The sequence below is a fragment of the Diceros bicornis genome, chromosome 37, assembly GCF_020826845.1.
Source record: "Diceros bicornis minor isolate mBicDic1 chromosome 37, mDicBic1.mat.cur, whole genome shotgun sequence".
Taxonomy (NCBI): Eukaryota; Metazoa; Chordata; class Mammalia; order Perissodactyla; family Rhinocerotidae; genus Diceros; species Diceros bicornis.
In genome coordinates, this window is record NC_080776.1 from 14,245,307 (window position 1) to 14,267,130 (window position 21,824).

General features: G+C 40.2%; 1 protein-coding gene across 2 annotated transcripts in view; it reads right to left on the reverse strand.

Annotated features, from left to right (window-relative positions):
* Positions 1-10,685: 10,685 nt before the first annotated feature.
* The window catches only part of DOCK10 (dedicator of cytokinesis 10), a 262,692-nt gene continuing 251,553 nt past the window's right edge, over positions 10,686-21,824 (reverse strand). For both annotated transcript variants that reach the window (XM_058533107.1, XM_058533108.1), the window contains exons 51-56: positions 20,922-21,068; positions 19,613-19,823; positions 18,186-18,376; positions 15,967-16,067; positions 15,665-15,803; positions 10,686-11,388 (exon numbers count right to left, since the gene is read on the reverse strand). In XM_058533107.1, the coding sequence (XP_058389090.1) occupies positions 11,272-11,388; positions 15,665-15,803; positions 15,967-16,067; positions 18,186-18,376; positions 19,613-19,823; positions 20,922-21,068 (906 nt within the window). In that variant the 3' untranslated portion in view covers positions 10,686-11,271. The remainder of the gene's footprint in view (positions 11,389-15,664; positions 15,804-15,966; positions 16,068-18,185; positions 18,377-19,612; positions 19,824-20,921; positions 21,069-21,824) is intronic.

Genomic DNA, 21,824 nt, shown 5'->3' on the forward strand with positions numbered 1-21,824 from the left:
CGTTCTTTGGATAAACACCTAGAAGTAGAATAGCTAGATTGTATGGTAGTTCTATTTTTAATTTTTTGAAGAATCTCCATACTGTTTTCCATAGTGGCTGCACCAGTTTACAGTCCCATCAACAGTGTATGAGGGTTCCCTTTCTCCACATCCTCGCCAACACTTGTTATTTCTTGTCTTTTTAGTAATAGCCATTCTGATGGACATGAGGTGATATCTCATTGTGGTTTTGATTTCCCTAATAATTAGTAATGTTGAACATCTTTTCATGTGTCTGTGGGCCATCTATATATCTTCTTTGGAAAAGTGTCTGTTTAGATCCTCTGCCCATTATTTAATTTGGTTGTTTGTTTTTTTGTTGTTGACTAACCCCCACTTCTATCCTTGGCTCTGCACTTCTCCCTTTCTTTTCTCCTTTCTCTCTCCATTCTTCTTTCCCAAAATAGATCAAAATCTCCTAAGGCACCTCAAGGAGGCACAGCTTAAATAACAGCCTTGTGTAAAAGTGGATTTCATGTAGCTCATTGAGTCTTTGAGGTGGTTCCTGAATTACACTGGAATATGATAGAAAGCCTCCTAGCTGGAAGTTCTGCTATTATTCTGAATAGATTGCACACGTGCAGAACTACATGACATCAATTTATTTACTCCAATTTTTTAAACTAAAATCCCAAGTGTAGAATATGAGCCAGGTTTGAGCAGTTTGTCATTTTTATTCATTTCTTTCTTCTATTTTCCACTTGTGATTTGTGTAAGTTCTTACTCTCTAGTCAAAATTATCATACTATTTCCTTGTATGTGTGTGTGCACGTCTTGGCTTTCAGAATAAACTAGAAAATGAAGAGTTTACTTCAGGTTTCTGCTACTCTCACTTCCTCATATTCTCACCTTCTCCATTTGAATTTTGTTTCACATTTCTTTCACAATGATATGTGTATATTTATATGTATATCTACTTAATCATTTCACAGCATTGTTCTGAAAAGCTATCAGTTCCATTGACTGCCGTATTTTGAGCCAGTTTTTTTGCTGTTGATTACAGCAAATGATTCCTGAGAACATTAATCAATTCAATGGGTCTCCAATCTCAACTTCCGAAACACATAGCGGGCCAGGGTTCTACATCAGTCTTTTGTTTTTGCATAGCTTCTAGGCATTTTTAATACTCTCACCCCTCACGCCTTCCTAATGTTTTTCTGTCACTAAGGAAGATCAAGTTGATTCTCTAACATAGAAGGCAACTTCTAAATTATTTTGACACCACTAATTAACAAACAGAAACATCTTTGAGCAAAGAACTGTTTCATCCAGCTGGACTTTAGAAAGGATGCCTTTTCTGTATTCATTTTCTTTGTCAGCGATTGTGCTGATTTCGCTTTCATCTTTTATGGGCCATTTCAGAGGTATTATCCAAATCCAAGCTAATAGGTAGAGACTTTCCTTAGGGATACATGCAGATAGTAAGTGGTATTTGTGCACTTTGAACAATACTTTCTGAGTACCTACAATCCAGTGTGCACTGTGCCAGCAGTCTCTGAAAAGAGAAGCTGTGTCCCTGCTCTCAGACGTCTCACAGAAAGGAAAACCACCTGGGGCTTCCAAATGGCACTAAGTGTTCATTAGTGATCATGTAAGGAGGCAACATGAATTACCCGTTTCCTAGCTTATGCATTCATTAGTTATTCATTGAATTATTCTTTCAATAAATATTATTAAAAATAATTTAAATTCATAACCTCCAACTTCTCACTTAAGTTCTGTTTTTTTGGTATGATATTAATAATTATAGCTCACAGATATTGAGTTCTTATTGTTGCCAGGCTGTGTGCTAAGTACTTTCTGTCCTTTATTTCACTGAATCCTCTTAACAACCCTGTGCAAGCAGTGTATTTATTATTGCCATTTTGCAGATGAGGAAACTGAGCCTAAGTAAGGATGCTCACTCAACATCACACAGGCAATTAATGGTGGATCTGGGGTTCTATATCTGCTCCAGAGCCCACGCTAAAAACCACTATGCCATTCTGATTTAATACTTTCCACCTTCAATGGTGTGAGCAGGGAAATTAAAGAGTCATTAGTCAGTAGGAAACTGCTCAAGGCAGTCTAATCTTGATAGCTTTTTTGATTCATTTATTCATTCATTCACCCAGGTATCCAGCAATTGTTGATCGAGACACTGTGTCAGGCTCTTTGCTGGGCCTCTAGAATACCAAGGCACGCAAGATGCAATCTCTGCCTTCAAGGAGTTACATGCTTGGATCCAACTATCTGTTTTTTGGATCCCTCTATGGATTTCTCTTCTCATTACTTTTGAAGTCTGCAACATCTTAGCCCCTTGAGACCAGAAGAAGGTGTTTGTTGTCAGCCTTTGACAGTGGATTGCTATAGGAAGTCTTTCAGATCTGATTTTAATTGCATATTCAAATGTCAAGATATAGCAGTACAGAAAGTATAAGTGGGAAATTCTGACAAGGAAAATGTTACTTCCTAATTTTTCAAAAGAGAATATGCTAATACTTAGACTTCAAAGGACATATCATCTGATATGGTAAATAGATAATCCAAGAAGTTTCTAATTCCAATAAAGAGGTGAAACTGATTAGAAGATAAAGCACAGCTTTCACCCAAATGACCACTGCACTCAAGGCCGTTTCTGAGGTGAAAGGGTGGGTCAATTAAATATAATTCCAGCCATGAGCTATTTCTATGGCTTCCTGAGGAGGAACTGAACTACTGCTACACAGTCTTCCAGGGGCCCTGCGTTTTTCCCAGTCACTTTTTCTCAGTTTCTCTCGCAAAGAGTAGAAAAACGCCACATTTGATGACAGTGGAAGAATTTATAGTGACTAAAATATTAAAACCTATTATTCGTATTTAAGGCATCCTATTATCTTATTGGCAACTTGATTTGAAAATCCAACTTTTAGTGATGTGCATATGAATAAGGCCCACTGGAAGCTATTCTGAGAGGTGTGAAAGAATGTTGCCATGATATCCTTCAGAAACAAACAGATGCCTCATCGTGTGGGAGCTTTTGCAAATGGGAAACCTCAGACTCCCCAGGGCCAGTGATGTGCCTGGGAGCCAGGCGAGTGTTGGTTGACTTTGTTGGGCTGGATTCATTCGTGTTTCATGCATTTTTTAAACATCTCATTTCGTTCTTGCCAAATGTATGATATTAAGAAATCCCCATTTCTGGGGCGTGGCACCTATCCATCCCCTCTCGGGGCTCTGACTCATTCCAAGCAGGATCAACATTAAGACAGGAAAAGAAGATGGGGAAAGAAGCTCTGCTTCTTTTAATAGAGTCTCTATTAGCACAGTTACAACACGCAAGTTCTACCGTAGAAGGCAGTGAACGTTGGTTTATAAAAGGCTTTTATTGTTCATTCTCAACTTTTCCCAATAGTAACTATAAATATGCATAGTATCTGAACCAGGGTCCCTTAAAGAAAGAGTAAAGATTGTTTTGCATCATCATCTGCTACTCTTGGGTTTAAAATCCTAGTGGAAACAGTTTCTTTCTAGAAAGGACTTCTATTTTCAGCCCTTCTAAATGTTAAAGGCAAAGTAAGGGGTCACACACTTCCCGAATTCTTTAGCTTAGGAATAACCAATTCAATAAACCTAAGGGAGTCAGTGTCTTTTTTTGCTCAGCTGTTCAGAAGGGAGAGGCTGAAAATTGGAAATGACTTAATAGAACGTAATAGGCCGATTTGACTTTAGCAATTCAAAGAAGTGTTTTTGAGCTGAATTGGTGAAAGTCCTCTGCCCTGGCCTTGGGTCGCTGCTTGGAAATATTTTCATAGAACATTCCACAGCCTTTCAGGCTAGATTTCCAGTTTATTTGACTTTTGTTAAAAAGTAAAAATTCCTTTTTTTTGGTTAAATTGATTTAAATCGATTTCTAGAACTTTCATTTTATTCTTTACTTTTTTTAAATTGCTCACTCAAGGGGAAAAGTAACATTGTGAAAGATAAGTCCCTGAGAAATCTAAAGGAACTCACTAACCTCCCTGCAAGTATTATGAAACAAACTTCCTCAGTCAGTGGGCCATTCTGTTTAATGAAATATCCTGCAAATGTCACTCTCTTATTTACAACTTAAAAAAGTCCACCTACCCTGGATTTGGTAGTTATAGTTGTATTGCTTTTGATGAAATACAAGGAAAGGTATCATCTTCAAAAGTAAATATTGCTTATACATTAGGAACATATCCAAGAAACAATGACTTTATCATTGGGTATTAATATTAATGATGTAAGAAAATTGCAAGCAGATCCTTTTGGAGAATACTTGACATTAGTGTTATTTAAAGCTATTCTTTGTAAACTTTTGCTCAATTACTCAGCCTCGATTACCATTACTTTTTCCAAATGACCTTCATAAACCCCATATGGGCATGTTTTGATCCATCTCTCACTGCCTATCTCTCTAAGATCAACTCTATGTGTAGCATCTCTCTTGAGACTTGTGATTTATGATCACTCCATCAAATTATTCTTCTTTTGCCTCCCATCCCCAACCACATGCATTCCCTACAGGAATATCAAGGGGCAAGACGAAGGCAAAGGAGTTTAGAGCTTTCATGGGAATTTCTTTTTTTTGCTGATGTCTCTCCATCTCCATAATTCACCTGGAACACTTTAATCACCAATATTCTGAACACAAACATGTTTATCTGCTTATCTGTGCTGTATTCATAGCAGCTCCTCTCCTGTGCCCGCAGGTAAATCAACCCTAATCATGTTCCATCTCAGGCAAATGAGCTCTTGGTCAGCATGAGACTGTGTTCTCTAAATAGACCATGGATCTTCTCCTTAAGTCTCAGGACATAACCAGGGTGGGGGTGCAGAGGAAATGCCAAGGCGGCTCTCAAATGCCAACTCTTACACTCCTTAAACTCCTTTTCACCCCGTTGAAAAATTTAGCATCCTGAGGCCGGCCTGGTGGCGCAGTGGTTAAGTGTGCACGCTCCGCTTCGGCGGCCCGGGGTTCGCAGGTTCGGATCCTGGGCTTGCACCAACATACCGCTTGTTAAGCCATGCTGTGGCAGCATCCCATATAAAGTAGAGGAAGACTGGCACAGATGTTAGCCCAGGGCCAATCTTCCTTGGCAGAAAAGAAGAGGATTGGCATTGGATGTTAGCTCAGGGCTAGTCATCCTCACACACACAAAAAAATATTCAGGATCCCACATAAACTTTCTCATGTTGTCAGATTTCTTTCATTGGCATTATACACCTGTAGCTCTCTCAGTCGCCATCAGACCTTGAACGTTGTCTGGAAACCAGGAGAATCAGATGCTGATTGCTTTGGAATGATGTGGGAAAATGAAAGAGTTGCTAGGATTACTAACTGAAAGCTTTCAATTAATGACTAACATATGACATACATGTACACCACTCTACAAAGTACCCACACGTATGTTTTTTTCATTTAATTCTCATTACGTCTGGTTCAGTAGCGATCATGTTCCTCTCTTAGAGAGTTTAAGTGACTGGCCCAAGGACATACCTATTTGAGCCTTCAGACCATTAAGAGGTGTGGTTCTTTGTAACTCATTCACTATTTTACCTAATATGATTTAACTGTGCATGTTCAGGGATAATTTTAAGCCTAGGTGGAGGAGAAGATTGCTTATGCAGTGAGATGGTGGAGAAGGGTGTGGGTTGAGGAAGAAGTTTAGTGCCAGGATATCTGAAGACCTAAAATTCCAACAATTAGAAATTCATTCTCTTGGGTTAAAGATTGTCTTTTGAAGAAATTAGTTTTCCCAGGAAACTATAGCTGTTTTTCCTATAATCAGTCATTGACGCTATAGTTTGAGGCAAATTGGTGTTAGCCTTTCAGAAGGGTTCAAGCAGGGGTAGTAAAGACACAGCAAATCGGCTGCCACTCCTAACTTCAGTGCCCCGTCCATCACTGCTTCCTCATACCTTCTGGGAGCAGCGGTGGCCTCACGTAACCCTTCACAACCCAGTATCCCAGGCAACAGCTTGGTGTTGATTGGAGTTGGCATTTGAATTGGAATCCATTTGGAAGCAAGACAAACACAGATAGAGAAGGGGTAGGGATTCTGCTTAAGGAAGATAGGACTGGGTGGAGGGCTAGAGCAGGGACGATGGTGGGGCAACATCAGGTAACTGGGTGATGGGGAGTCCAAGAGAGTCTAAAGGAGCTGGGAACAAAGAGGAATTGAGAAGCTGCCAAATGAAAAGATCATGTTGTTAATAATTCTGCCTAAGTTTGCTCCTACAGATGTACATATCCAGTGCCAAATGCTTCAGTGGCAAAACTCTGCTGAGACTGAGAACTGAAAAGAAACCCCAAAGCAAGAAACTCTGATACTTTCAAAAATATTCCTTTGTCAAAGAAATTCAAGGACACTAGTTCCTACAATGATTTCTGGCCCCAAATCCATCTTCTCACAATCTATTTTTTCTCCCTCTGCTCCCCATTCCCTGCCCCATTTTCTCTGGAACTGCTCCTTTCCAACAGAACTTTGAGAACTTGACTCCAAAACTCTGAAGTACACGTCAATCACTTGAACTGCCAAGACCACAAAGAACATTAAGACACAATCTGCCTTCCAGGAAAGAAATCATGGACACAAAAAATGATAACTGACAACATAATTAAGGTGAAGAGGAAAATGGGTGACCCAGGCAGGACATGCCAATGAAGGGCAGAGGACAAGAAACCCAGGTGAGCAAAGGTCATAAGCAAAGCTTCTGGAAAAGCTGTGGGCTTGGACTGTTTGCCAGGAAATAGACTGTGATGTAGAGATCTACATGCAGGAAGTGTATTGGGAATCAATGCCTCTTGGGAATCCTCTTCAAAGGATGAGTGGGCAGAGGGAGGGGGTGAACTGTGGTGTAGTTGCAAGAGGCGTCTCAGTCGGAGCTGGGGAGCCAGGATGGCCCTTCAGTGTTGTCTTGAATTGGGGCAATGAGGCCAGGCCTTTGTACTTCCCACCAATCATTGAATGTGAGCTTCCTCTGGGCTGGTGATGTGACCTTGGGTGAGAGGGACTCAGCCAAGAGCCATCAGCTGCCAGGAGTCCCAGCAGCTGGGGGAATGAGTGCCTCAGTCCTGAAAGGTGGATCTGGGTGTGGTATCACAGCATCCACCACAGGTATGAATTCAGCTGTGTCCTGATGTAAATGCGTTGGATTTATGTGGTTCAAGAAAAGGGAAAGGGATCTTCCTGTCAAGAGGAGGCACAAGATAGGGTTTTTTAAGTGAGCAAAACATGGTGGCTCTAGTGACGGGTACACACAGGCAGGCAGGCAGGATGTGAACTAGGAGGATGGCAAGGGGCTTCCTGCGGAGAATCTTGAAAGCTAGTCATGCCTGCACTTCATCTTTTTCTGAACAAAATATCACATTATCAGCATATAATGGCATATATTTTTATATATATATAATTTTTCACTGATACAAATGTTGGGGGGAGGTTGTGGGGGCCACTTGTAATATGAGCAAATTTAAAATTTGATTTAAGATCATTTTGTCACATTTGCTCTCGAATTTGTTTCATTTCCTAACTGCTCACTGAAATACTGAAATTATATATATATATATTTTTTGAAATTATATTATATATCATATATGAAATTATATAATGAAATATAGATAATGTGTATGTATACATTGCATATAAATAATATATACTGAAATAAATATAAATAATATATAATGAAATATATGAAATTATGTATTATATATAATATAATTTGAAATTTTATATATATATATATATATTTGCTTTCTGGAATTTAACTAATACTATAAGATGAAAAATTCTCAGTCTGCAGATATGGTGAAATCCTTCTGCAGAGCAGCCTGCAAAGCTGATGCTTCCTGTAACATGCTCTCCATCTTTTCAAAAACCTCTATGTCATTATGAAGGAAATAGGCTGATTGGTCCATTTGCGTCGGTTTCTAAGTGAATGAGAACACATTTAGAAAAGGGAGGTAATATGTGAGGTTTGGATAATGGGCATTCATTTGTAAGATAATTGTTACCAAAAATGAAGGGATGCGTTAATTTTTTTACTGTCTGGGCATTTCCCACTTTGAAATGAGAATGGAAGAAGAGGTGGCTACTGATGAATGGATGAGTGGCCACAGCCAGGAGTGACAGACCTAGTGCTAGATCCACTTATCCTGTGTTGGCTACCTTCCAGGGTGAGTCACAGGGAAATAATGCCACTTGTCTTATTTTCAGTCTTTTCATCTGTAGAACTGGGAAATTTACTACCATTTTTTACGGAGCTTATTTTGAGGGGTTATTAATTTACATAAAATGCTGTAGATTATTTTCAGAAAGATAATGTAAAGATGAAAAAGAATATATAACAAGAATTTAGTGTCTTGGCAATTCAAAACCAGGTCACTGGTGTACAAGGCATTGTCTTCTGCAAAGTACACTTTTAGAGGTAGTTAACTAGCAGAGGGCCCAGTAGAGTTTTTATACACTTGTGTGTCTAAGAATCATATTCCAGTAGAGTACTGGACTCTACTTTTAGGGGTTTCTATTTCGGCAGGTCTGATGGGGCTCAGAAATTTGCATTTTAACGTGTCCTGCCTGATTCTGAGGCAGATGATCTGCTGCCCACATCTAGTGTTCACTACACTTACATAGACATAAAACGTTTGTCTGAACTGGGGTCTGCACACGCCTATGAGACCTAGGCAGAAAATATAAATAAGAGGGGCTGACCTGGTATAAGTCAATTAGGGCCTGGTGCTGACTGTGGCAAGCTGGAAGGCATGTGTAACAGGGTCAACAGTGTCTCAGTCTTAACTGATCTCTGTCTTGTGGCTGTGTGAATCCAGCTTTGCCAGGGACCCTGATTTTTCGACAGATACCAGGAAGCTGGAATTTTCTATAAGTCTCTGAATATTTGTGTTGCTATCTAATTGAAAAAAATTAAAGGCACAGTGTGCGACAGATAAAACATGTGTGTTGGATTTAGTCTCTCAGCAGCCATTTCGATGCATCTGATCTAAAGAAGGGGAGGAATAAAAGGTGCCGGGATTGTGCACGGTGAGTTTCCACACTGTTTCAGGCAGATTAGTCTTGGTTAATTCTATCTAGAGCAATTCCTTATTCTGTGCACCACTTCTGGAGCAAAACACAGTGAGGGCCCTCAAACGTATTGCTATTTATGATTCCAAAAATAGAATATTTGGCCTTTAACAAAAGTCAAAAGATCTATTATTTTCAACCACTTCCTTAGAGGTTTTATTTTCAGATTTGGACAGGCAACCCGTTGCCAACAGTGTCCTTGGGGCAGGAGGGATGTTGGGTTGAGATGGGCATGAGGACTTGAGCTACAGGTGGGAACTGAGAGGCAGACAATAGCAGAGGCAGAGTCTTTCTGGGTTCCTGGGACAGTACCAATGTCCAGAGAAGCTTAAAAATCCAAATGAGGAAATGAGCAGAGGAGCCAAGATGCTCACCCAGGCAGTCAGAAACCAAGCGAGCAAGAGCTGGAATGAAGCTGGGAGTGATGCTTTGAGCCAGAGGTCAGTGCATCCCAAGGCTTTTTTTTTTTTTTTAAATAAAGCAGTGGGGTCTGTTTGAGAAAAGAACAGTTCCATTAGTCTTGAGGGATCAGAGTTCTCGTCTAAAATATCCTTTTATCACTTCTGTGTACACAATATTTAAATACGTCTTCTAAGCCATATCCTCCCTTCTGGCTCTCATGCGCTGCTACTGGCCAATGGACTTAACGGAGAAGAAAGATGAAGTCAGCTGAAGTCTCCTAATTTAAGGCTGGGCCTTTGGAATGGCTGCTGAGGGTGAACGCACAATGATATTCTCAAGCTTGCCTTCTGCATCTGGAGGCAGCTCAGATCAGTGCACGGCTGCTGATGTTGGCTGGGGGAGGGAGGTAGGCCAGAGGGTGGAATGTGTTAGTGGTCCCCAGAGCTGGCTGAACATCAGTCACAACTTTGATATAAATACAGATCAGCCAGGACAAGCTCATAATGCTGCAGTGACAAACGATCCCTGAATCTCGTGGACCTTCACACAACAAAATGCATTTCTCACTCAGAATCTACGTTCACCAAGGTTAGTGGGGAGTGAGCAACGTGTGTATGTGTCTCTGCTCACTGTGGTCACTCAGGGACTCAGGCTGATGGAGTCTCCATCTCCACGTGCTTCAGAGATGACTGCATCAGGAGAAGGGATTGGGCAGAACCCCTTACTGGCTTGTAAGTATCTGCCTGAAAATGACACATGTCACTTCTCATATTTCAATGGCTAATGCAAGTCTCATGGTCAAGTCTAACTTCAAAAGAGGCAGGCAAGTGCAATCCTACCACAAGTTTATAGAACACAGAAACGAAATATTTGTGAATAGTCCTAATAATTACCACCACCATCAAAATTCTGATTTGTTATATCTTCTCCAAATCAGTCTACTAATCTCCCAGGTTTAGAAACTTCTAGCCTGGCTGGTTGACCTTGAGAGGAACTGCCCAGCTGATGTTCAAGTCCTTTCCCTAACTTCTTGGTACGGCATCATAAGTGGTGAGTAGGATTGTATTCAGCAGACGTCCGGTCCAATGAACCGCTTTCAGTAGCAACTCACCCACTCTTCAAGAGGGAACCAAATGCAAAGGAACTGTATTTTTTATTTCTATTAACAACAAAATACTTCCATAATTTCACATCCCCTTGCTTTTAGGAGCACATATATTACAAATAAAGGAACTCCACAAACTTTAAAGATTAGTATTTATCAACACTTTTGTACACATACACAAATATTTTAATATAATGATATCTGAAATGTTATTCATATAATTTTAGCACTGTCATAAGTATGAACTAAAAAGGTTCTTTTAAATTTGGTAAAAACCATATATTTTACAATCTTCTATTTACATTTGAAATATGCTTAAATGTTACAAAAACATTCACTTTGACCTTTAAAATATGTGTACTTGGACTGGGTACTGAACATACTGTAACTGACAGCAAACTTACGGTTTGCTTTTGAGCTACACATTCATTGGAATTTCATGGCAAATATTCAGCTTGGCTTGATCAACGCCACTTGAAGAAAAAAAACAACATAAGAAATGTGCAAATCTGGAGGCTGGCAAAATTCCCAAGCTAGCGAGGTAAAAAAAATATTAACATCATAAAAACTTCAAATAAATTAAATCTATCTTTCTCTTCCCCAAGATTAGCTGCAAATTCAGAAAGTTCTTTTAGAGGTGTGTCTGATGCTGCAGACCTTCCCTCAAACTTCTGTACTAGATGAGACGGAGACTCCGGGCAGAGCTGGAGTTGCCTTGCTAATTACTCGAGTGCAGGTTCGTTCTACTCCGCGCTTTGACGGGTCGTCCCTGCACATAATCTTAAGACAGGACACAACACAACACAACACAACAAAATGATAATAGAGAGGTTCATGTTAACATCTCCAAACACAAAATGAAAACCCAGAACTGTGATTTTTTTTTAATTTCCCATGGGAAATCTGCAAACTTTGAAAATGCACATATCAAAGTAGATCTGAAGAATCTATTTATTTATTTATTTATTTATTTTTGGCAGGGGAAGATTCACCCTACGCTAACATCTGTGCCACTCTTCCTCCGTTTTTCTTCTCCCCAGAGCCCCAGTACATAGTTATGTATAGTCGTAAGTTCTTCCAGTTCTTCTATGTGAGCTGCTGCCACAGCATGGCTACTGACAGTTGAGTGGTGTGGTTCCCTGCCGGGAACTGAACCAGGCCGCTGAAGTGGAGTGTGCCAAACTCTAACCACTAGGACAATTTTTTTCCAAGCCTATGTGTTAGCCGTTTTGGCAAGATTTAAAGCGGCTTTGGGGGCTGGCCCGGTGGCGTAGCGGTTAAGTTCTCGCACTCTACTTCAGCAGCCTGGGTTTCACAGGTTCGGACCCCAGGTGTGGGCCTACGCACCACTTATCAAGCCACTCTGTGGCAGGCATCTCACATATAAAGTAGAGGAAGATGGGCATGGATGTTAGCCCAGAGCCAATCTTCCTCAGCAAAAAGAGGAGGATTGGCAACAGATGTTGGCTCAGGGCTAATCTTCCTCATCAAAAATAAATAAATAAATAAAATAAAATAGCTTCACAATACTTTTCAGCTATCAGATATAAATGTATAAATGCTTGAATAAACCTTATGAATGTGTCTGACTAATTCCAGAATCTTATTTTATAAAGTTTATAAATTATAAACTAATATAAAATATACATAAAAAATATAAAAGTTTATAATTTATATTGTTAAAATCTATCAACAGAGGAAAAATCTGAAACCTCATTCAAATGTTTGCATTAATGGACACATAAGAAAAAAAATGTACCTTGACTTGATTTTACTTTTGAAAATGATGTTAATATGCCTAAATAATACTTTCCTGTCAGATCTGTTCAAATAATGATATGCAAACAAAGAAACCCCAGGCACCTCTAAAACATATCTCTGTGCAGAAGAGACTTAATGAATATTTTAAATTTCTCATTATGAAGATTTTCCCAGTAACTTTACACAATACCAAGCTTTAGCTCTCCCCTGTTCCAAGACAGAAGTGCCATTTCCTTCTCTGCAGAGCATCCACCATCCGACTATCCCACACTACTAATAAATTCTCCTTATGATCAATGTCACAAGTTCTGCTTAAATAATTTGGGAAGTAATATGTCCAAAGTATATCTGGAACTCTACGAGCAATATGCCTTTGCATGGTGCCTGCTTGCACCATAACAAGGTAGATCTGTTCCTTTCTCTGTATTTTATATTTGAAATCCATTTACCTCCATTGACTTCACTATGCCGTCATCCTTCTAAATGTTTAAAGAGACTCCAAATGAGCATCTTATATTTATGTTTCATCCAGATACTTGCGTGTATTACTTTGGTCTCTCTCAAAGAAGGCTTTTATGATTTTTGGCTATTTATAAAATAGTGCAGCATTCTGGCTGCCTATGAAGGTAACTATTGCCTGCTTGTCACTTTAGCAACTCAAGCTGCTTCACCTCAGCATCTCCATTTTACACACTAGCATCCACTTGATCCTTTTCCATCTCTTTCCTTATACTGAAGGTTCTTTCATTAAATAGACAGCTTCAGAATATCCTTTTAGCTAAGAATTTTCTGGGCACTCAGAGTGAATTGCGTAATTAATTTTATTTCTATTGTTCTGTTTCTACGTCTGTCTATCCATTCTATGCCTATTTTTATTTTTAAAAGTTCAGTGGTAGAATTTCTCTTTTCGCTGTAATTACACACATACCTATTTCCAGAATAGGTGCATGAGTATATAGGTATGTGAAGGTATTCATACACTACGGATTACGGTTCTTTCATTTATTATAGGATTATGCTAAAATTTGACTACTTTTCCCTCCACTAGACTTCAAACCCAAATATTATGGTCAGATGTCTTTTCATCACTGAGAAGAGAAGCAAGCAAAATTATTTTGTTATTAATCTGAGCTGAGATAAATACCCAATTTTTTGATACTGTGGACTTTATAGACCCGTATCCTTTGCTAGCTGTTCTTGATTTCAGGAAATTGTTCATTACAACCAACCCAAAACACTCATCAAAGGCTGTCATGCAAGTAGCTTATTTTGCTGTCGATAACTTATAGTTTTGCTATGGAAAGTCTATAGTTTTTTTCCTTAAGTTTTAAGGAAAACTTTTTGTGAAGGTATCATGTATGCTGTGGTCATTGTCCCGTGTATAAAGATCTATGTGACAAATCCCCATAGAAGCTCAGGACCAGGAGAAAGTTTATCTTTCCTGCCAACAGCTCTATTTCTTTTACTGAGTAACAAGACCTGTGCAATCCATCACTTTCTTTTCTTTGCATCAGTTTCCAGGAAGCACAGTCAAATTTCGCTTTTCTTAGCAAAGGTTTTCTGGAAAAGAAATTATTTCTCTTTCGCCTTAATCACCTGGTCCTTGTCTTTGCGTTTTTGTTTTAGCACTTTGGGGTATAGTGAATTTTTGCTTTGCATACAAATGAGCACAAATATATTTTAGAAGCTGGTAGTGAAAGAATTTTCTTTTGAAAAGCTAAGTTGTTAACTTTAGCTTTAATCAGTAGGCTTTTTTTTTTTTATATGGACCTACCTTGAAATGGAAACAAAGTTGTTCTAATTAAATAAACACTTAGAGAAAGCTAGTCACTATGGAAGTGTCTGGGGAAAATGAACAGCTAGGAAGAGACAGGTAGACCAGAAGGCAACAAAGGACAGAGTAGACATAAGGAAAGAAAAACATACCACTTTTGCTTACAGTACTGAGGGAAATACTAGACACAGAGGAACAGAAGCTGTATAAACACGGACCTCGACAGAGCTGCCAGAAAAAAAAGAGAAACACATTTTTGCCCAAAGTTTCAAGGTCAGATGCAATTTATAGTTGGAAATAAGCATTTCTTCACCACCTTTTCCAACTTTCAGATCCATTGTTTGTTCTTTTCGTTTCATTCTCAGATTTATGATTTCCTCATGCTATCAAGGCATCTCTCCTGAGTATTTAATTCCCATCACCCCTGAATAATCCCAAACCAGTACTTCCTCCACTAGGAATCCTATCCAGGGAGATTAATTCTCTCTAACATAAGTCAATTAACCATTTCTTTCTCTAGCCACTATGGAGAGTTTAAAAAGTGCATAGAAGGAGATGAAAAAATAGAAACATATATGGGGAACGCAATTAGAAAAAAAGATTCATAGCACACATTTCATGTTTTGTGAATAGTATTGCTAGTGCTAGGCCATTTAAAGAGAGGAAAGGAAACTAATATTTAATGAGTGTCTGCTATGCATGAGGCACTATAAGGAGATTAGTTCAAATTGTCCCCCTCAATTATTCTGTAAAGAACACACGTAACTCCTGGAGGGGACCACGGTGATGAGATGTCCAGGTAGAGTGTGAGGGTTGACGGATGCTAGGAAGTAGGCCAAAAAAAAGCAGCACTTGGTTTTCAAACACTTGATTCTCAGCACCCCAAAATACTCTGACTACTGAACGTCCACATTTCATGCACGGCCTTATAGAACATGCTGAATACATATCAAAAATTATAGATGACTTGCTTGTGGGGTGGAGGATTGCGTTTTATCCCAATTCTACACATCTTCCAGACTTCAGGCAGTCTTGACCTTAAAAGGACATGACCCCAGTCCTGGTGTCCTTCCTGAGTATAGTGCAGAGACCTCTAGTAGCAGGACTGTGGAACTCCACATCACAGCCTGGGGGTTGTGAGGTCCTCAGTCAGGGCTGACCAGCGGGGCAGCAAAGTTCCCCTTAGGGGGAACGCCACCCAATGTTTCTTGGTGTCTAACAGGACCCACGTGTTCTAGAAAACCAACAGCGCATAGGATTTCGATAAATATTTCTGACAACTGTGGAAAGCATCTGGGTTCTCATCATCTTTTTCTACAGATTTTTCTCCAACCTAATCTCTTCTTTGAAGAAAGGGGTGTTGTGCATGGAGGAGAGAACAACTCAGCAACATGGTGTTCATGTAAGGTACAGTGATTTCAGCAGCAAGAAAAGAGACTCTTTCCAGTCCTTCTGGCACTGGGGATAAAATGGATACTTCCTATAAACCACCAGTGTGGGCCACCCCAAGGAGAGCCTTACCTGCTCATTCATGATTGCGGAGAGTTCGCCGAGCATGTCCTTATAATGGGACCTCAGTTCTTCCTGGTACTCCAGCTGGTCCTCCTTGATGAGGCGCTCATTCACATCAAGGGCCTGCCCACACGCATCTGCAAATTGCCTTTAGTGACAGCAATAAGCAAATTACCAACGGGCCAGCTGAAGTCAGCCTACTGATACACTCTGCCACCTCGAAGAGGGTTGGTCAGGCGGCTTCCTGGGGAATTCGTGACTCCCTGTCTGAAGGAGCCCAAGGAAGAACATCCCAGCAAAGAAAAGCTTACCTGAAGATTTCCTTCAAAAGCTTTACTTGGTTGTCAGGGTACTTCTTTGCATTGGTTTCTTCAAGAAAAGCTCGTGCGTAGGCCATTGGCCCAGCATTAACCTATTGAGGAGAAGAGAATCGGCTGAAGGCTCCTTCTCCATGGATCCTTCTCCATAGCTGGAAGGAGTAGCAATTGTGGGCACCAATCATGTGGTACGCCAACCCTCTCACATCGCCTTGTAGTCTACTAATTCGTTATCTGTCTTATCTGCTGCCCCCCCAACAGTCAATAAGCTACTACAGGATGCATCAGACTATACTTCACTACCATCCTTCCCAAATTCAGTCACTTGCTCACCATTTCACATTTTTGCCATATCCACACACTCCTCTGTTATTTTCTTAATATCTTTGAAAACTAGATTCACTTTTATTTACTTAAACAAATTTAAGTTTAATATCTGTGAAATCAAATGTTTGATGTGCTGCTTATGTTTTTTCTGTTAACTTTAAAATAAACACACAGCTATTAATGAAAGACATTCCATGGTGGCCGTGGTGTCTGCACGGCCGTGGAAATCACTGTTTTACTGTATTCTCCTTGACAGTCTGGGTTAGAGTCTGGCCCGAGGAGGCATTTATCAGATTTGCTGAATGAATGCACAATGCCAGGTCCTATCTGTGCTGCCACACATGAGTAGGCTCACACTAGTGAAGGAGTCCATATTCCCTAGTGCTTATCGTCTTTTAATGTGGCTGTGGGGCTTGGAAGGACTAAGGTGACAGAAGAAGGAAGCTAATACTGTATCTGAGCTATCCTCAGATGTCTGTGATTACCACGTGTTATGGTAGAACGAGCAAACAGTACTGGATGCTCTCCTCTGCTTCTCCACATCCCATCTCCACTTGCCTCTGCTCAGCTCTGCGCTGAGGGAAGCTGTCGCATTTGGAGTATAACAGTGATTCTCTTGCCTTCTGGCTTTTTAAAATTTATGATAATTTTTTTAGAGTCAGCCATGGAGGACACAGACAAGAGGTGGGCAGGGAAGAGGAGAGCCAGGTCAGGATTGGGATCAACATTCCTGATTTTTCCTTTTGCCTTGGGCTCCAATAGAGCTCTGTGTGGCATTATTATGGGCAAGCCTTTATTTAAAATTTTAATACTTTGTTCATTATGGATTTTTGGCACTATTTTTGATTTTTAAAAACATTGCATTAAAATATTATTTTATCTCGATCACTGAGTTTTGTGGTGCCTCCTTAAATTTTGTGACCCAGGTGAGTGCCTCGCTTGCCCACCCTAGTCCCTGCCCCAACACGATATTTGGCCCCAGGGCTTCCTTCTTGCAGTCCTTTAAGCAGAGGCCACATCTGTCTGTCTGTCTGTCTATCATCAGCTGGCTCTCCCAGCTCTCTCTCTGCTTCTGCTAACCCTTCCCTCCCTTGAGTCTTCAAGTCCAGAGAGGGTCATAGCCCTTTAGTCTTGCTGGCCCCGGTGCCTGCCTTTGTTAATTTTCCTAAATGCTGCTCACACTTTTTCAAATAGTCTATTTATTATATTTTTTCAATCACCCACTGTGAGCATGCTGCCTCTTCTCGTCATGACCCTGACAGTCAGATAAATATTGACGCACATTTTATGAACTAATAAACTTTTTTTTTTGTGTGTGTGTGTGTGTGAGGAAGATTGTCCCTGAGCTAACATCTGTGCCAATCTTCCTTTATTTTGTATGTGGGATGCTGCCACAGCATGGCTTGACGAGCAGTGTGTAGGGCCGTGCCTGGGATCTGAACCTGCGAACCGTGGGCCACCGAAGTGGAGCATGTGAACTTAACGACTTACTGGGCCGGCCCCAATAAACATTTTTTAAAAATTTGTTTTTGAAAGTTGTATAAGGCTCTTAATGATAAATATTTATGAGAGCCATGTTTATCCATTAATTAATTCATTTGTTAGAATTTAGAATATAGAACACAGTTTATCCAGAGAAGATAGGATAGGAGGGCTGAGAAAGAAGAAATTTTATTTCAGCTAAACATAAGAAAGGCTTACCTCCAGGTATCTGGCACTATCAATGTGCATTTACAACTCAACAAAATTTTAAAGGCTCAGATAAAGGTGCTGGATGGTATCACAAACAGGGAAACCCTTTGTAAAAACCCTTTGTAAAAAATTCCAAGGGCATTTTATACCAGGTTTCACTGGCCACGTGCATCTCAGCTCTGGGTAACGCTTACCTTCACGCTGACACTTCCTTGGAGTTTGAGCTGCAATCTGATCATGTCCACTTCTTCCATTGTGCAAAGATGATTAAGCTCAGAAACTTTCTTGGACATCTCGTCAATTGCCACTTCAATAGGATTCAGTTCTGTGCTCGATTGGCTGATGACTTGTATTCTCTTCTTCACATAAGGGAAAAAGTGACTCGCTGAATGAAAGCAATACAGGAGAATTGAAAGGTAGAGGGTTAGTGAGGAGTCAAGGCTTCCCCTGAAGATCCAGATGATCTTGTATGTCTTTCTTTGCACATAGCACATTCCATCCTGAGTGTTTTTTGTGTGAGTTATCTTTTCTCCTACGCGCCATGCTTGCTCACATCGCTTAGCTTTTATCCCAGGTGTTTTCGCCTGGCATGTTCTTTCACACTTCACCAGCTGTGTCCTCATTCTCAGGGTTGGATTAAGACCTTCAGACTCTCTAAACACTGAAAAGATTATAGCTTCCACTACAACTTGTAATCCAAATGAAAACTACACTAAGCCACAATAAAGAATGCTTAAATATATACTGAATAGTATATGTTAGAATAGCTGTGTTCCAGATTTGTTTTTATTACAAACATTCTGGAAGTTTACTGAAGGTGAATGTTTCCCATAATTTGGATGTCACTGCTTTTCATATGTCTATTGCACAATCCAGGACTGCTGATCTTTCAAGACAGCTTAGGTACCACTCATCCGGAATGCCTTTGCTCATCCTTCCCCTCAGTCTGCCTTAGGAGCCCCTCCTGTGTGTTTTCCTTTCATCTCTCATACTGTGCTCAAATAAAATTCTGGCTTTACTTGGCTCATTCTCCTACCAGACTGCAGGGACCTTCAGGGCAAGAATTTTATTTTATTTATTTGAGTTGCCAGAACAGCTCCCAACACCTATAGGCACTCATTAAATGTTTGTTGAATAGATGAAAGGAAGACTAGCTCCCAGAACACATCTAGATAGTACCGGAATGGATGTTGGAGATCATCCTCTGCATTCATTGTACAGACGAGGAACCTGAATTCCAGGTGGTTTAGAATCTTTCCCCAAAGCACATGATTCTGAGAGCTGCTAACCCTGAAGTAACTGAGGGTAGATCCAGGGAGAGAGGAGAGGTAAGTTCAGAGTGCCTTTCCCAAGACACTGACACCGTGACCTTTATGACTGTAAGATCTAAAGGGAAGAGGTGCATAAAGTAGCTCTCCTGACAATTTCTCTTCTGGTTGACTCCTCAGCAGAGAATAAAGAAGGGGAAGTCTCCTCTTCCTGGCAAACCTTTCCAAGTTAGCACATTTTGGGTACTTGTCTGCAAGATTGACACGTCTCCATAGCCACCAATTCAGCCTAATAAAGGGCTGTGCATTGGAACAAGCGCTCACGCGCGGCTGCTCAGCAGGCCTGCACCTACTTGTCAAAACCGTTCGCCGCTTGCACTGCTCCTGCACGCCGCCATGCTTCTTGCCCGACAGCGTAAAGGGCGTCTCAAAGACAAAGCGGTTGATATTGTGGTGCATTTCGAAATCCGTCTTCCGGTCCTCTATTTCCTTTTCCTCGAAGAAGGGCGTGACATAGGTCACCTGGATGTAGGCATATTTGGGGTCCAAATCCTTGGGGTTTACCTGTGTTAACACATTATGGTGAAAGAAAGAGTGGTGAGCCATAGGGCATCCTGAGGGGGCTGTCTCTCTCCCCTTGGAGAGAAATGGGCAAGCATATCACTTCAGAGCTGGGTGGGACCACAGAAAGGGTACCTGGCTGGACTGGGGCCAAGTAGCCAGATGGTGGTAGAGGTAGGATGGTAGCCAGCTCACCAAGTAGCTAAGCCTCTTCGAGACGTTAAGTACCCGGCTGTGGCACATTATTTAATCCTTATTTTCTTTCCCTTTTGTAATGAATGTTCTTATCTTTGTCTAGAATACAAGCTACTTGAGAGTGGAAATATATCTTTTTGTTCCTCTACAATTCAGCCATGTAGACTGGGGCCATCGCCTCTGCGCTTGTAATGTGGCGGGAGGTTCCTTGTCGGATTAACTGATTAACCTATCACATAAATGCAAATATTTTTATTTTCGATTTCTCTAATTTATTCCTTTATCTATCTCTGGAAGGAAAAGACTGTGTGTGCCCCAGCTCCTAGTTCTGGGCCTGACATGCAGTAGGTGCTCAACAGATGCTGGCTAAATGAATGAAAGTGTATTAGAAGAGTCTGAGTAATCTCATCAGAGGATGTGAGCATTTGCTTTCTGGAGCCAAGGAGGAGGTTAATTGAATGTTCACAGGTTAACACAATGTAATCGACAAGTCTGCTACTATCACAGAGGATAGATTTCAAAATTGGTATGACTCAGGAAGACCTCCATGACCAGACAAATACTTTTTTGCTGTTTCCTCCAAGTCTACTATTGGGCCCAATGACTTTAACCCTTTGGTTGTTATTCAAATGCAAATAACCTCTGGGAGAAGTAGAGAATTTTGTAAGCTGTCTCTAAGATTATCTAAAAGTTTCTCAAATAAACACATATAATGTTTTTGACCAAAAAAAAAAAAAAAAAAATTACCAGTCAACCAACCAATAAACAAACAGGCAGAACATCCAAAATACTTTAGGTAGTTGACTTTGCATGTCAGGCAGAAAATGAAAACTTTAATAAATGTAGTTAAAAAATTAAAAAAAAAGTCAATTCTTTGCAGTTGCATGAGTATTGGTTTTTCTCTACCTTGTTGGAATCCTGGATTATCTTCACATTGTCTGCTCCAAATTTATCTGCGTAGAGCTTGAGCAGTCTTTGGGAAATCTCAGAGAGACCAGTCAGCTTAGGCTCTTTATAAATATACTCTTTACCTTCTTCTTCTTCAAAAAAACCCTGTGGAAGACACATAATGAACCACCAATTTTATTAGAGAACTCCTATTGCAAATCACAAGCACAACAAAAGCTATTTATTTAAGCAATATATCCAGTCTTTTGGTTGCCTTCCAAGCCATTGATTAGCACCCTATACAATCAAAATCAAACAAAGACGAAGTGAGGAAAACAAAATATCATGTTAGAATCAGTCATTAATGTGAATATTCCCTAGCCAGGCCAAAGAACCTAATGATCATGAAATAGCTCGTATGTCTTTTCACTATTTGTAGAAATGAATGGTAATACCTGCTTGCACATATTTTGGGAGGAGAATGCCCTCATGTGGCAGCCTGGAGTAGAACATGGAGTCTGGAGTAATTTCTGGCATTTTTCAAAGAGTAGTGATCATTTTTAATGTCTTCAATTATAAGTCTTTGAAACTAGCGTAGGAAACACTGTACGCCATGGCAAGGTATCTAAATGAGTTGATTTGCATGCCACATCATCTTAGATGAAAAATCATAACACTTCGCCTCATAACTATAACACAAATCACATATGGTGTGTTCCCAAGTACTGCTATTTCTAAAAACACTTTATGTTAATATGTCTTCAGGGGGCTGATGCAAGTTTGCTATATGCAATCTCATCATTCAATTTACTTTACTAATAGATCTTTTACATTCTTGCAAAGCTAGATCTTATAGGATTGAAAATAGTAACCATGCCATCATTTTTATGCCATAGGAGCAAGTAGGTTTTAGCCTCTATT